General features: G+C 44.0%; 1 protein-coding gene across 3 annotated transcripts in view; it reads right to left on the reverse strand.

The window, feature by feature from the left end:
- The window catches only part of NEBL (nebulette), a 743,048-nt gene that overhangs the window by 497,942 nt on the left and 228,674 nt on the right, over positions 1-16,432 (reverse strand). For all 3 annotated transcript variants that reach the window (XM_069211786.1, XM_069211788.1, XM_069211787.1), the window contains exon 3: positions 9,840-9,924. In XM_069211786.1, the coding sequence (XP_069067887.1) occupies positions 9,840-9,924 (85 nt within the window). The remainder of the gene's footprint in view (positions 1-9,839; positions 9,925-16,432) is intronic.

Consider the following 16,432-nt stretch of genomic DNA (forward strand, 5'->3'; position numbering starts at 1 on the left):
CGACCCTGTTCCTGATTGGAGAACCAGGGCCCCCCTGCTTTTCACCCAGGAGCAAGGATAAAACTGGCAGACCTGCACCCACGCCTCAGATCCCCACCAAATTTCAAGAAGAAAGAACTACAAGGAGAAGAAGGACTGCCCTGCTGGACCCCTGGCCTGCACCTGGACCCTGCACTCAGAAAGACTGCACCAGCTGCACACTTGGGCTTCACCACAAGAAGGACTTTGCCTGGCTTCCACTGGTTCAAGGAGGGACTCCCTGTATGCTACAGGTGAAAAATTGCTAACCAGAGTCCCCTGCACCAACTCCTGAAGAAAGCGACCAGCTGACCACTGTCCAGTGGCCAAAAAGGAGTTTGCGCCAGGTGCATTCTGGGAGTTGAAGTCCGCACCCCCCAAGGACCATCACAGAACTTCTGGACCCTTGGGGTGAGCTGTGGACCCCAAAAGAACCTTAAAAGAACATCTGGGTGAAGCCCCAGAAGTTTGGAAAAGATTGGAGAAATTTTAGAAAAAAGCTCCATAAAGTGACCGACTCGACGCGGAAATTCTAGCCGGCTTGCCTCAACCGCGACCCGGCCTGACTTCGTGGTTCGTCCCGGTCAAGAAAAACATCAGAAAAAAAGACTAAGTCCGAACGTAAAAAGTTGACCGGGACCTTCCAGCCATCGTATCCGAGAAGGGCTCCACGGACGTCGGATCAAGATCCAGGTGTACCCCGGTCGAAGGATTTTCATCTCGAAAAAACGACTAAGTCCGAAGGTAAAAATCACCACCGAGGAAACCGACTTCGCGTATCCGGACAAGGGCTCCAGGAGGTCGGATCCAACTGGCAGGTTCGTCCCGGGGAAGAAAAACATCGAAAAAGAGACTAAGTCAGAAGGTAACTTTTTGACCGAGGCCTCCCGCGACTTGTAGCCGAGCAGGGCTCCATCGCGGTCGGCCTGAAAGTTTGACTTTGCCCCGGTCCTGGTGCAACCAGATGACCCGATTGGCGCTTTTCGTTTCTGAGCGCTAGAAAATAATAATACTTTAAAAATTCATATCTCCGGTTCCCCTGAACCGATTTTAATCGTTTTTGTGTCATTTTAAAGATAAAAATATAAGCTATTTTTATAAATTGGTTTTGGATTTTTAAACTGTTTCCTGTGTTTTATTTAATTACTGTTTTGTGATATTTGAATGCTTTACACTTTGTCTCCTAAGTTAAGCCTTGACGCTCGATGCTAAGCTACCAAGGGTAGAGCTGGGATTAATTTACTGAGACCTAACTGTACTTTTGTGGAGGTTTGTGGCTTGTTGCTAGGTGTAGGTACCTACCTGCCCTATCAATAACCCATTTTCCAACATAATTGGAAGCAGCGACGGGATCCTGTACTTGTGTTCAATATCACGTTACAGTTTTAGATAAAACAAATTAAAAATCCTTTAAATTGTCCTAGTGCAAAAATTGTTTTTAATTTTTAATTTAATTTTTTTAAAAAAAAATTAATTTGGATTAATTTCAATTATTGAATTTTTGTAATTTTTCTAAATTCTTGTTTCCAATTTTTGCAAAAAGCTTTTTGTTGACACAAAACTAGGGAACCATGGAGCTTGATCTGGCTAGCCTACCCACACTGACAGTAGTCCAGCTTAGGGGGTTGTGTATTGAGAGGGGGTTGCCTGCAACCACTAATCTCAGGAAAGAAATCCTGATTAAATCCCTGACAGCATGGGCTGAGGCCCAAGAGGTAGAGACAGAGGAAGCTCCAGAGGAGGAACCAAAAGAAGATGATGCTAACTCTAACCACTCAGGGGAGGAAAGGCATCAGACCCCAAGTGAGGAAGAGGAGGAACGGTCCTCACTGGACACAGTCACTAGGGGCAGACCCAAAGCTAGTGGTAGGAAGAGGGTCCTTTCAGGAGGAGAGAACCCATCCATCAGGGAGAGAGAGCTGGAAGCCCAGCTAGCCTACATAGCTTTGGAGGCAGATAAGCTTGCCCTAGAAAAAAAGAAGTGGGCAAGCAAAGAAAAAAAAGATGGAAGCAGCGAGAAAGAAACTGAGGTGTCCCTGGGTGGGGGTTTTGCCCCCAGATTACCCAAAGGGGTGGTTCCTGCCTATGTAGAGGGGGATGACATCGATAAGTGGCTGGGGGCCTTTGAGAGGGCCCTCCAGATGAGGAAAGTCAAGCCTCAGTACTGGGGTTCACTCCTTTGGGAGTTAGTTCCCAACTCTGGGAGGGATAGGCTCCTAACCATGAGTGGGGAGGATGCAGACTCATACCCCAGTATGAAGAGATGCTTGACTAAAAAGTTTGGTCTAACCCCAGAGCAGTATAGGCTTAAGTTTAGGGACACCCAAAAGACAAGCACCCAGTCCTGGGTGGACTTTGTGGACATTTCAGTGAAAGCACTGGAGGGCTGGATACAGGGCAACAGGGTAAGTACCTTTGAGGGGCTGTACAATTTGATTATGAGGGAGCACCTTCTAACTAATTGTGTCCAAGAGAGGCTCCGCCAGCATCTAGTGGACTCTAAGCAGACCAACCCTAGAGAGCTAGGGGAGGCAGCTGATGAGTGGTTGAGAACCAGGGTGGTTGTCAAGTCCCAGGGGGGAGACTCCAAGAAGGGGGGGACAGGTCCCCAAAAACCTAAGGAGGGAGGTGGTAAGCCCACCACAGAGACTCCCTCTGTACCCCAGAACCCTAAGAAGGAGGAGAGTAAATCCCACTCCCACTCTGACATGCAGAGACAGGGAGACCCAGGGTTAAAAAAGCTCTTGGACAGTAGGGCTTGCTTTGACTGTCAGCAGACAGGTCACTTCAGAGGAGATGCAGCCTGTCCAAAGAAGGTGGTTAGCACTGGGCTGTCCAGTGTAGCCATAGAGGAGGATTCCTCAGATGATGAAGTCCTCCTAGCATTGTGCTGGGAGACAGGACCAGATGGTAAGCTGGTGATCCCTGAGGGTGGGAGTAGGCACTTCCACCACATTCAAGTGAATGGGATCCCTACCACTGGCCTGAGAGACACCTGTGCCAGTCACACTGTAGTGAGTGACCGGTTAGTGACCCCAGACATGTATGTCCCAGGAAAGACAAAGAAAGTCAGGATAGCCACAGGGGAGGTCACCTCCAAACCTGTAGCCATAGTGCCCCTAGTGAGGGAGGGTATCCTTGACTGGATTAGGGTGGTAGTCAGTGCTGACCTCCCCCTAGATTGTATCCTGGGCAATGACCTCCCAGAGGTGAGTCTGGTCACAGATGGGGTGGTCACCCAGGGCGCCCCCCCAACCCAAAGTCCTGGGGAGTCAGTCCCTACAGTTAGGAGACAGGGGTCCCCAAGAAAAGGAAAGAAGAAAAGGAAGGGTAGGCCACTCTTAAAGAGAGTTCCAGGGAGCCAAAGGCCTTCTGCCCCAGTAGGGGGGGAGCCCAGAGTTGGCACTGGTGAGGCCTCACCTGACCCCAAGGAAGTCCTGAGTAGTCAGGCAGCTGTCCAGATGCAGGGTGTTGCCCCTGCACTGACAGAAGGGAGAGTGGAAAGAGGGTGTCTGCCACAGGAGGTGGTAGCCCCCCACTCTAGACAGCAAGAGGGGTGCCAGGACCCCAAAGATGCCCCTAAAGCAGCTCAGCCACCTGTCAGTGGAGAGCTTAGGGTGTGGTTCTGGGTACTGACAGCTGTCAGTAGCCTCTGCTGGGTGCTAGCCTTCCTGGCAGCACTGTACTTGGCCTGGGAGGCAGACCCCAGAGCCAATAGCAAAGTAGGCCCCCTGACCCTATTGGTCATGGTGGGGTTGCTCAAGTGTTGGGTGACCTCTTTGGGTAAGCTAGGTGTTGCCCTAGCAAAGTTTGGAGTAGGGGAGGTGGGCACCTCACTACCCAAGTTGGCAGAGAGAGAGGAGGAAGACCCCCCTAGAGGGAAGTTTCAGTTTGAGTTGGGTCCTTTTACTGTTGGGATGGCTTCACTACCCAGAGGGAGTGACCCTGACAGGGGGATGTAAGGCAGAGTAGGCCCTGCAAAGGGACAGCCAGTTTTCTTCACTGTCTTCCTCGCCTAACAAGCCAGGAAGACTCTCCCAGGGTTGGGCTGAGTCTCCTGGGCGTGTGGGCTGGGGGGGGGTTGTGTGAGAAACTGGGGCTGATTGCAGAGGCCCCATAACTTTTTGCCCCCATTTTCCACTTTATGCTGGTGTTTTCCTGACTCTGATGGTGCCCTGGGTACTGCTAACCAGTCCCAGGGCCTGTGCTCTGTGTAAAATGGATATGCAAATTAGGCTAATTATAATTGGCTAAGTAAACCTACCTATAAGTCCCTAGTATATGGTAGGGCATGTAGGTTTAGGGACCACAGCATAGGTGGTGCACACCTAGGTGCATTGCTGAGGTGCCCAGTGTCATTTTAAAAGCAAGCCTGCCTTGCTGGCTGCTTTTAAATTAAAGTTATATGCAAATTCGACTTTGGAATTAAAGGTACTTCCAAAGTCTTAAACTACCTTATTTTTACATATAAGTCACCCCTAAGGTGTGCCCTATGTGCCCCTAGGGCTGGGTGCCATGTAACTATAAGCAGGGACTTTATAAAAATAGATGTATAAGCCCTGGTGAGGTAAAAACAGCCAAATTCGTTTTTCCCTCATTGAAGTAAATGGCCTTCATAGGCTAGAATGGGCAGACTTTATTTAAAATTTTAAAGTCTCCTTAAGTGTTACATACCAAGAATTTGGTATCAAATTGATTGTTATAATAAATCCCACAACTTCCAGTTGTTGGATTTAATATAACTAGTGCAGGTAAAAAGTTTAGACTTTACCTAAAAAGTTGCCAATTTCAGCTCTGCATTGTTTTTGTTGCTGTGCTCTGATTGGCCAGCCTGCAGCAGCTTCTGCCAGGCTACTTTAATGAGGTGTGAAGTGGCCTGACTTCACACAAAGGAATGTGCTTGGGGGAGAGAATCTCCCCTCAGCAGATGGTGAGGCAGGAAGGGGGAGGGCTGCCAAACTGGTCTTCAAAGGCAGAGAAGGACATTTGCAGCACCCAGCAATACCCCCACATCCTGCAACCCCAGACAATTAGGTGCCCCCTTGATTAGATTAGGAGAGGGCAGGAGAGGGGTGTGTTTATGATTTTTAGCCACACCAGTGGGTGGGCTCAGCCAGATCTCTCCTCCAAAAATCAGATTCATCCATTTTGGATTTTTAGAGACTGTTGCCTTCTGGGATGGATTTTTGCCACACTTCCCAGGAAGTGGTCATCACAGGGGGACGACCCTGTCCCTGATTGGAGAACCAGGGCCCCCCTGCTTTTCACCCAGGAGCAAGGATAAAACTGGCAGACCTGCACCCACGCCTCAGATCCCCACCAAATTTCAAGAAGAAAGAACTACAAGGAGAAGAAGGACTGCCCTGCTGGACCCCTGGCCTGCACCTGGACCCTGCACTCAGAAAGACTGCACCAGCTGCACACTTGGGCTTCACCACAAGAAGGACTTTGCCTGGCTTCCACTGGTTCAAGGAGGGACTCCCTGTATGCTACAGGTGAAAAATTGCTAACCAGAGTCCCCTGCACCAACTCCTGAAGAAAGCGACCAGCTGACCACTGTCCAGTGGCCAAAAAGGAGTTTGCGCCAGGTGCATTCTGGGAGTTGAAGTCCGCACCCCCCAAGGACCATCACAGAACTTCTGGACCCTTGGGGTGAGCTGTGGACCCCAAAAGAACCTTAAAAGAACATCTGGGTGAAGCCCCAGAAGTTTGGAAAAGATTGGAGAAATTTTAGAAAAAAGCTCCATAAAGTGACCGACTCGACGCGGAAATTCTAGCCGGCTTGCCTCAACCGCGACCCGGCCTGACTTCGTGGTTCGTCCCGGTCAAGAAAAACATCCGAAAAAAAGACTAAGTCCGAACGTAAAAAGTTGACCGGGACCTTCCAGCCATCGTATCCGAGAAGGGCTCCACGGACGTCGGATCAAGATCCAGGTGTACCCCGGTCGAAGGATTTTCATCTCGAAAAAACGACTAAGTCCGAAGGTAAAAATCACCACCGAGGAAACCGACTTCGCGTATCCGGACAAGGGCTCCAGGAGGTCGGATCCAACTGGCAGGTTCGTCCCGGGGAAGAAAAACATCGAAAAAGAGACTAAGTCAGAAGGTAACTTTTTGACCGAGGCCTCCCGCGACTTGTAGCCGAGCAGGGCTCCATCGCGGTCGGCCTGAAAGTTTGACTTTGCCCCGGTCCTGGTGCAACCAGATGACCCGATTGGCGCTTTTCGTTTCTGAGCGCTAGAAAATAATAATACTTTAAAAATTCATATCTCCGGTTCCCCTGAACCGATTTTAATCGTTTTTGTGTCATTTTAAAGATAAAAATATAAGCTATTTTTATAAATTGGTTTTGGATTTTTAAACTGTTTCCTGTGTTTTATTTAATTACTGTTTTGTGATATTTGAATGCTTTACACTTTGTCTCCTAAGTTAAGCCTTGACGCTCGATGCTAAGCTACCAAGGGTAGAGCTGGGATTAATTTACTGAGACCTAACTGTACTTTTGTGGAGGTTTGTGGCTTGTTGCTAGGTGTAGGTACCTACCTGCCCTATCAATAACCCATTTTCCAACAATATCAAAAGTACAATTCAAAATTATATTTCCTAACTAATAACTATACCGTTAAATTACTTTCTTTATCAGAGAGTAAAGTAAAAATGAAAGGAAGAGGATAGGAATGAATTGTTCTTTTCGTAGCTGTGTTTGTACTTGCAATGACAGGACCACCACGGAAAGGACCCGGTGTGTGATCATCCTATTATCAGCTTGTTAGAGTTACAGCATATATTTAGTACACTTTCTTAGCATTTCTAAATGCTAGCCTTCACAAGCTGTAATCTGTTTACACTGTGGTATTGTGGTGCAATGCCAATAAAGGCCCCTATTTCTTGCCAAGTTGTTAAGGCAACAGCAAAAATGTGCATAGGGATGCAATTTATACAATATGCTAAACAAATATGTTAATCAACCTTACATCTGTTTGTTATAAAGTCATGAAGTAATGTGCCATCTAAAGTAGTTGTTCAATAATAACTCATAATATGTACGACAACCACAATATTGCAACTTTATATCTTTTATTTCAATGAATAAACTTGCTTTATTTATAAGGCACTCGCTGCTGCTTACAATATCAAACGAAATTAAATATGTTTTAACGGTTTAGTAACATTTTTAGAAATAACAATATATCAAAAACGTATGTGTGCTTTCTGGTGCAAGTTTGTGGTATTTACTTCAAACATTTGATTTATTGACGTAATAGTATAATGGTCGTGTTGAGACTGTTAAGAATACTCTCTAGTCCGGTATACAAAAACCGAAAAAAAAATCAATAAAATGTTGTCATAAAAACAAAATAACAATAAGCACTACTTTGCATTCTGAGACCTCATGCCCCAAACTATGCAGCGAGCTCTGCGCAATACCCCTACAGCTGATCATTGTCTTATATCTACATCAGTTTAAAACATCATTATTCTATATGTATTTTCCCATAGTTTCAAATCCTCCTTTTACTACTGCTTTTTAATATCTGATGATTTTGGAAAATACCGTCATTTGTGCCTCAACTTACAACTGTGAATTTTGTAACTGTTGGTTTACCTTTAAAGATGTGTTACATGTATACGTGTTTTATATTATTTACTGAATGAGCAATATGGAAATACTTCAACATTTAAGAAGGATCCATGCCAATCCAGTACCTATCTACAGCAGACTGCCCAGGTACCAAGTTACAGTTGGTTCCTTTGATTTCTCTGCAGTAGTACACATTTGTTTTGCATGCAGAGCCTTCTTCATTCCCTAAGTGTGGATAAGAGAAGTGTCCAATTGCAATTGGTCTAATGGTATACTTCCAGTAAGATGCAGCTCCATCTGTCTGCAGGCCTTCCATAGTCTCAGCTTCAGGAGAAGGCCCACAAAGTAAGCAGATTCATATACCGGTACCTGGACCGTTTCATTCTTGTATTCAGCAAGAAGCTATCTTTCTAATCCGTCAATGAAGCTTGTCTGTCCAGAGATCAACATCAATCCAATTTACATTGTTTCCAGAGCCCACACTCTCTGTCAGACCCATGTGAAACAACAAGCAGGATCCTGTCAGCTTTCTGCCAAGATCGAGGGAAGCAGGGTAAAGTAGTGGGCAAACTAGGATGTGATTATTGAATCAAAGTAAAAAATCCACATTTTCACCACCCAGGCGTTTTGGCAAAGTGGCGCAGCTCCTCTGTCATATAGTGCCTTGTCAACACTGTACAATGCTCATTTTCAGCACAGAAAATCAACATGGAAGGCTTGCCCTTTCAGCCTGCTGTAGAAGAAAGAAATTTGACCACATTCACTCTTGCATCCCAGGACTGAACTACGCGTAACACTGTAACTGCAAAATGTGTTTACAAATATATTTGGCAGCAACGTGTTTTGTACGGCAACTTAAAATCTATTTTTTTCTAGGTAGGACATGCAGTTGGGCCTAGTCCGCTTGAAGGTAAAACAGCAGATGTCGAGGGCACAGAAAATGGAGTGCACATGGCAGTAGGATGGATTTCCTGACAAAGGCATTGAAATCACATAGGTAATTTTCAAGCATTAAGAGTTTTGCAGTGCAGCTAACCTAAAAACATTTTCCACGTGAAAAGCTGTTGTCTCCTTTGGAGATAGACAGCTGCAGTGTGTGTGTAACGTTATCGAAAAGAACATATACCTCATAATAGGTGTGACTAGTTTAATGCATCAGTGATACAATTTTAAATAAAAGTTTCCCAGTAGTCATAAACAATATATGTTCTAAATTATATATGCACTCAGTCATTTACTTGTGAGCAGTAATATGGTCAAATAAAATCTTCCACTGCATATTCTCTTAATGTCGCCCCAATTAAGTGACTTGCCTCCAGAGGAGAAAGCCAGACTGGTGGCAAAGGGTAGTGATGCTTTGGAGCTCCAGCGCTGCTTGAACAGTAAGGCAACAGGCGTGACCCCCACTGATTATAATTCTTTTGCTCTCATGTGCCATGTTCCTGGACGGAAACGGGCCTGCTGTTATCAGCAGGTTCCGCCCCATTTTCATCCACGTGGGTCAAGGGACATGTATCCTTCATAGGGCTAAAACTGCCAGGGTACAGACATGCAAGATACTTTATTACTTATCGTGAATGATGCATGGGGATGTAATCCTTTATACCACTGATGATGCTTTTACAGATTCCTTCCATGCCTGATCTGGGTCCTCCAACAAAGGAGATTCTTGTCAGAAAAATGGCATTTATTGTGCTGGGAGAGTAGCCAGCTTAAAAAATAATTGGCTTTTGAAGGTGGGACAGTCACTGAGAGGCTCCATTACCTGAGATGTGTGGCTAGCATTTGTCTTATGTGGACATTGCTCCATCATCACTCAACATATAGGGCCTGATTTAGATATTAGTGGATGGGGTTACTCCTTCAAAGCGGTAACCAATATCCTGTCTGCCAAAATAGAAATCCCATAGGAAAAATTGGGATTTAGATTTCAGGGCGCTTGGGATACCCTTCACCGTTGAGACGGAATAACCCATCAACCAATAGCTACATCAGGCCCACAATTAGCTACACTCCTACTTCTTGTCAATTATATTGCCACAAGGGGTTCATGTTTCCATAGCGACCTCTAGAACACAATATTTACAGGGTAATAGACAGGCACCATCACAAGCAAAAATATTTACTTACGAGTCTTGAAAAATGTACTAGAGGGAATTATTGGATAACACTATTATATAACATTAACCTCAATTAATGAACTGGGTATGGTAAATTTATTTCCTATTACTTTGATTACCTGACTCTGTAATGCACTTTGGTGCTTCAAACGTAGATTTTCAGGTGTATCTGCTACTATGGTAAAAGACTGCTTTGGATAATGTCTGCAATAAAAACGAAAAAGCAAAGTGTAACTATCATTAAAAGTTGCACATATAAAACACAACTGTTTTCATAAGTGTATTAATATATAAAAGACCTTGAAAGCAGATGATAACCAGGACTTTACATGGCATTCTTTTAGTTTAATAAAAGTTATTTTTTTTATTACTTTTAACAACTTAAGTAGTTATTTTAAGATGAGTCTGTCACATTGTTTTGAATTTTAGGTCAAACCTTTATGCTATGTTCTCTATTGTTACTCTGCTACAGAAATTAAAACTTTTCTGAATCATACACACAGGAACATACATTAATACATTAATTCAGTTCTGAACTCCCCTTAAATAAAGAGGTCAATGTGAATGTCAAGGGCATGAATCTGCAGCTCGCTCCTCTGCAATGCCCACTGTATGGAGTTGTTGAGAATCCTTGCTTTGGTCGAATTAGAACATTTTCTGCATAGGACTCCTAATGAAAATCACAAATAGGCTTCGAAAACCTGCATCCCAGGGAGCCAAAATGTACTGATCCGCTGGCAGTGCAGCCACATTCATCCTCCTTGGAAACTCACATCTGGCTGACACTAGATGCAAGAAAGAAGTTTGTAGTACTTTGTGGAAACACATTGCAGCAAATTCAACAGGCACTACAGATGCATTTCTTTAAAATAGTCTCTGTATCAATTCCCCTATTCCTTTGAGGCTTATGTTTAGTTGTTAACTCTGCAAGAAAGCAGTTAGTGTCATGGGAAACCATCATCCATTCAATATGATGAATCATAAAATCATTAGCTACTGGTTCATTCCTCGCTTGCTGTCAGGGTTATTTTATTGTGTTTATGCTAATGGACCCAGAATAAACCTCTTCACTGCCACTATTTTCAACCATCAATTTTCCTCTACTGTTTCCCGAATCCCAATACATTTCCCCCAGTTCCTTTCCTGCTCCCTCCACTTCCTCTTGGGTCAGTCCTTCTGCTTCTTTATTCCTTCTGGAGATTCGTCATTTCACTGCCTATTAAAACATTTCTCAGGCTCCACATCTTACCTTGGCTGTACTGACCTGGCAACTTATCGTTTAACAGTGTTGTTATCCTACTGGCATGTTTCGAGTGCCAGGTTCAGGACTGTTACTCTATTCTGAAGCAAGGAAGTCAGATTATCTGGCAAATTCAGAACCAGGTCACGGTGCCGACGCTGCAGGCTCATTTACCTTCAAGCATGGATGCATTCAAGGGGGCTATCTGGTAGTTTACATTACTATTTATTTTTAGGTGTTTCAGTGCCTACAAAGATAATTAACCATGAGAAAGTCACAGTTCATCTGCACAGTTGTACAATGCCAGGACCCTCTCTATAGTTTTGAGAGGTATCATGCCATAACCTTTCTCTGGTTCACACAGGTATGCTGCGGTCCAGTCCACACAGGACTATCTAAGTCATGAGTCACTGAGTGGATCTGTGTTTTAGTGGTGGTGTTCATGGCTCTTGCTGGTCTCTTGATTGTTTTCCTGCACTGGTGCATTACTCCTGTATGACAGCCGTCCTTGGCTGGCCTAAGGGCATTGTCACTGGAATTCTCTTCCTGAATTCCGCAGATCATCAGGGCATCTTAGTGGGACATGAAAGGTAACAAAACATGTTGGATAATGTAATCATCTTAAAAATAGTCTTGTTAGGCCATTCTTCTAATCTATTTGGTAGTCACTCAAGATTCAATATCAGAAAATTGTTTCTCACTCCTGAAATCTCTTATGTCACCAAAACGGAAATCTGAAGCAAACGTCTTCTTGCCGTGCTTTGATAATATGCAACGTTTCAGAAATCTTTCCTTTCATTTCTGATCTTTTCCCCTTCAGTGAAACCTTCAGGACCCAGCTCTTCTGTACGAACCCGGGCCTAACAGCAGTACCTCCCTCATCCCGTGATTGTTTTTGATCCATTTTCAGGGGAAGCTATTCTAGTGAGAGAGCGTAGTTTATATAATCTGTATTAACATGAAATGTTTATGAATTAATGTGTGATAATGCCACATAGAATCTGTAGTAATGAATTTTTGGCTTAAAAGGGCACTTGAAATGTGACCACGGAGAGTGGCCGCCAATGTATACGCAGACTAATAAAATGACTAAATGTTTATGAATTATTATACTGAATACGTTTTATACTAATTATTAATGATTTGCGTTAATGAATTTGTGCTGAAATCCTTGTAGGCCTTAAGTTAGCATGAGCCGAAGCTTAGCTGCCTGGCTCTCATATTAAATGTATTTTTCCTATCTTGCAGTGTGATGACTCGCAAAAGGACATGACCTCTTGTTTTCTTCAAACTAGAAGCTGAATGTATCCATAGTAGATCCGTTCTCACGAAATTCACATTGCTTGTAGAAAATATTAGACAAAATGCAACAGTGTAGATTAATGTAATGTACAAGGTCGTTTAAACCGGTGAAGACAATGGAGCTACTGACCAAAAGATGTGCAAAGAATTACAGAAGGATGAAATCATACCAGACGTCCTACCTCTGAAGACGTCAATCATATGGACCAATAAAATGTCTGTAAACTAATATGGGGTGAAAGATTAATGACATAATACATTTTCCAATTGGGTAAAGATAGTGGGGTATAACCAAGGACCAATAAAATTTTAGGGGAATGTACAACTAAAAAGGGATAAAAACCCATGACACGGGGAACCATTTAGAATTAGGTAGGGAATGCTATTGATTTTATCCAGAAACTTTGTCACTCTGTTTGGTGACTTACTTATTGGTTTTACTTAAACCATCCTTTTCTTAGAATTGCCCATTTTACACTTTACCTCCTTATGAGGGAAGTGCCCCTTTTGCCCCGGAGCTTAGTTCTGACTGATGGTGAATCGACTGATGTCCTGAAGATGAAAACTGAATCTGTGTGCTGACCTTAACCTTGGAGGGTAACTATGACAATGAAATTGTAATTTGTCTGTTTGCTTTTCCTTTCTAGGTACCAACTGCTTACTTTTGACAGGGACCATAGCTAGATGTTTTCTAAATTGGTGTTCTAAATTGTTTTGCATGAAGCCCAACATGCTAATGCTAATCAGTGGTTAGGACAGGTGTTCACTAAAACTGATGCAAATAGACAAACAACTGAATCCATGTTTTGTTGAACTGACGCGTTAATGACACTCTGCTAAAGTTGATCTATGTTTACACCGTGTTATGTTCTAATGTTTGTGATTCTTGCCTTAATGAAATCTTATCAGTGTTGCCATATTGTGACTATGCTATTGTGTTTCTTGGTTTTGAGATTAACGCATCTGCTTTTAGAATTGTAACTAATAGGGAATAAAACTCATAAAATTCTACTAAACTGGTGTGGTTATTCATGACTGCAAGGTCATGGTAGTGTCTTGAATCGATTAATGACTTTGACTAAAGTGAAATGTATTGTTGTGATAAATATTGATGACATTATTGACGTATTGATTGACATATTGATTAGTTATCTCGTCCTAAGGTGTCTCTCAACTGGGTCAAAAGATTCATTGGCCTAAAACGAGTCCTGATGTGTAATAAATTATCATAGAAAGGAGGTGTTAACAGTTCTGGTAGCAGTGCAACGGTTTGGCCCTTTGGGGCCCTAGGACGGAGAATTACTGTTTAGATTGTTTTTCTGAGATAATGCAAATTGGAGATATGATGTGTTTCTAAATTCACCATGACTTTCCATGGAATCTCGGAGCCTGCCTAAGTGAGTTGGGGATGTTCTGGGCATTTTAACATGTGTGGTGTAGGATTTGCGCTTGCTCAGCTTATGCATTTTGCAAGTGATTTGAGAATTGTGTGTGTTTAGGCCCAGTAATGTTGTTTTAGCCGGAGTGGGTGTACTGCGCAGTATGAGAGTAGGGAAGTCAGCGTACTTCATATGAGTGTGGCGCTTTGTGCTCAAAATTATCCACGTGGTTGGTTGTTAATGTGCGGACCCGTCGCGGTCTAAGACTCCAGAGTATATTGACAAGTGTAGGAGACACGTGGGTTTATGTTGTAATTTGTGCGGTTTAAGTAGGTCAATCGGGCGTGGTTGACAAGTCGAGTTTGAGTCAAAGTGTATGAATGAAACCTTCGATGGAGATTTGGCAAGTTCTAAAGTGCACTAGAACGAACCATTGACAAGTCGAGAGTAGGATTTGCGGGTTGAATTCTGCTTGCGTATGCGGGAACTGAGAAGGAGAGAGTAGCGGCCTAGGCTTCAAGTGAAATCTCTGTAAAGTTCTGAAGCATTTGTGTACCCTTCCTGTAGTAAACCGGCAAATTTGAGTTGTTGTTGTTGTTAAAGGTGCTCGCAGTAATTTTGCATTAGTTTGGTGTGAATCCAGTGAGGGGCGGACAAGCCGCAAGACTTTGTCAGCTGCAGTGTGTGAGTGTGACGTCAGTGGTGCTGCGCTGGGATAGGTCAAGTTGCCGAGAGGGGTCGCGCACGGATTGGCAGCCGTCCGTGAGAGTCAATAGGTTGAAAAAGGTGGGTGAAGAGTGTCCTGGGAATTAAAGTCACTTCCTGATTAAATACAGACTACAGAAAAGACATAAAATGAATTTTATCAAAGCTTTTAGGAGCGCTCTGAAAGGAGACGCATATATTATGGCGAGTGAAGGGGAGCAGACACTGCCTGAGGATACTCCAGCTTATACAGTAATGAAGGAAAAGGGTGTCGTGCCTTGCTTATGGATGAAACAGTGGCGCAAATTAACAGAAAAGGAGGGATGTTTAGCGTTTCCAGAGCATGGAACGTTCAATACGAGAATCTTGGAAAATTTGAGGTGGATGTTAAGTGTACAAAAGCCACCTCCGAGGCCAGCTCAGTATAAGACATTAGTAGTCTGGGATCTAATGGCTATTAAAAGAGACAGCAGAAATTCAAAAGGCGAATGAGAAGGGCAGAAAAGACCTTAGCTGAGGCTAGACGGGACAATGAGAGCAAAATGTGGAGACGGGGAATAGTTGACGGACTTAAATTGTTCCCAGCAATAACACAGGAAAATGAGACACAGGGAAAGAAAGCCACTTGCAAGACAGATAAGGACTCTAATAAGCCTAAAGAGACTAAGAGGTCTTGGATAGAAGAAGACGACTCAGATGTCGAAGAGTTTCTCAATCAGTTGTTACATGATCGCCCGCCACCTTATGCAGTGGACGACAATGCTCTGTGCACTAGTGCGGGTCTTGGGAACCAGACGCAGGAGAAGGGAGTTACTGATACAGTACAGACTAGTGATACAGGTTTGATACAGAATGGTGTCAGTGTACCCACTATGCCAGACATGCAGATACAGTTGCAACCTCCACCGCAGATACAGAGAATCTATCCAGACGTCCCAGTACTAGAGACTACTACGAATCTGATAGTGCCACCTGACCCAATATATACAAAATCGAAGTTAGTGCAGATTGAGCCAACTCCACAATTGCTGCCTCAGACGCAGCAACAGCTGATACCAGGGTATAGTCCAGCAGCAGGACCTCCATTAGTACCTGCCCCAGCCTCAGTGAGTCAAGCTCTGGGAGTTACTGCTCCGCGGGGTTTGGGACCAGGTCAGACACCAGCTGCTGTATCATTACCGATTACTGTCGGCCCACCAGTGCCATTGTATGCGCAAGGTAAGCCTGGTATGTGTGATCAGGGAGTAATGACCCAAGATGCAATAAGAGGAGGGTCCATAGGAACTCCTCAGTTGATGGCCCCGGGAGAGCAATCAGTTGAAAGACCAAGGTCTTCGTTAGATCTTAGTCCGGTGGGAATACCTTTTGAGGCAATGAGACAGGCAAGGCTAGGTGTGCTAACCCCACAGACAATGAGTATGAATGCTTCACAGTCGCCAATGATGCATGCAGGGAATATTTCACTGCAAGGTTTTTCAGTGCAAAAGTTAAATGAGTGGTTCGAAAAAACTTACGCTTCACAAAAGACTGCAGTAACTGCAGAAAAGCCAGAAAGGTCAGAAAAAGATGAGTACCTGAACTTTGTGATACTGGGTGTGGAAGCTGCTGAACTACTGGAAGGGACAATAGGGGTGAACAGATTAGAGTCATATACAGAACCACAATTGAGATACTTGTGCCCCAAAATCACTAAAGAAGTGGGCAAGATGCATCAGAGGTTGGCGAACCAGGCAGACAAATACAATATTGACATTGAGAATACTAAGCATTTGAAAAGAAGTTACAGACTAGACTTCGACTCTAAAGATGTTACCAATGAGAGAAACAGCTGGAGGGGTTCTTGTTCATGTACCATGGTCCAGAGGAGACATCCTGTAATTTACAAATGATTATCCCAGGTTGAGGGAGAAGCCGATAGAATGGTACCAGCAGACAGACAGGTTTGTGAAACTTGCGAAGTGTCTCCGGGAAGACTTAAATACCTTGTTTGAGATCATTGTTCCACCTGACTTATTGCTTGAGTGCAAGAGAGGTGTGGACTGGCCGACACAGAAACCGGCAAGGGATTAAGGGCCAGATGTAGCAA

This window comes from Pleurodeles waltl, chromosome 10 (genome assembly GCF_031143425.1).
Source record: "Pleurodeles waltl isolate 20211129_DDA chromosome 10, aPleWal1.hap1.20221129, whole genome shotgun sequence".
Taxonomy (NCBI): domain Eukaryota; kingdom Metazoa; phylum Chordata; class Amphibia; order Caudata; family Salamandridae; genus Pleurodeles; species Pleurodeles waltl.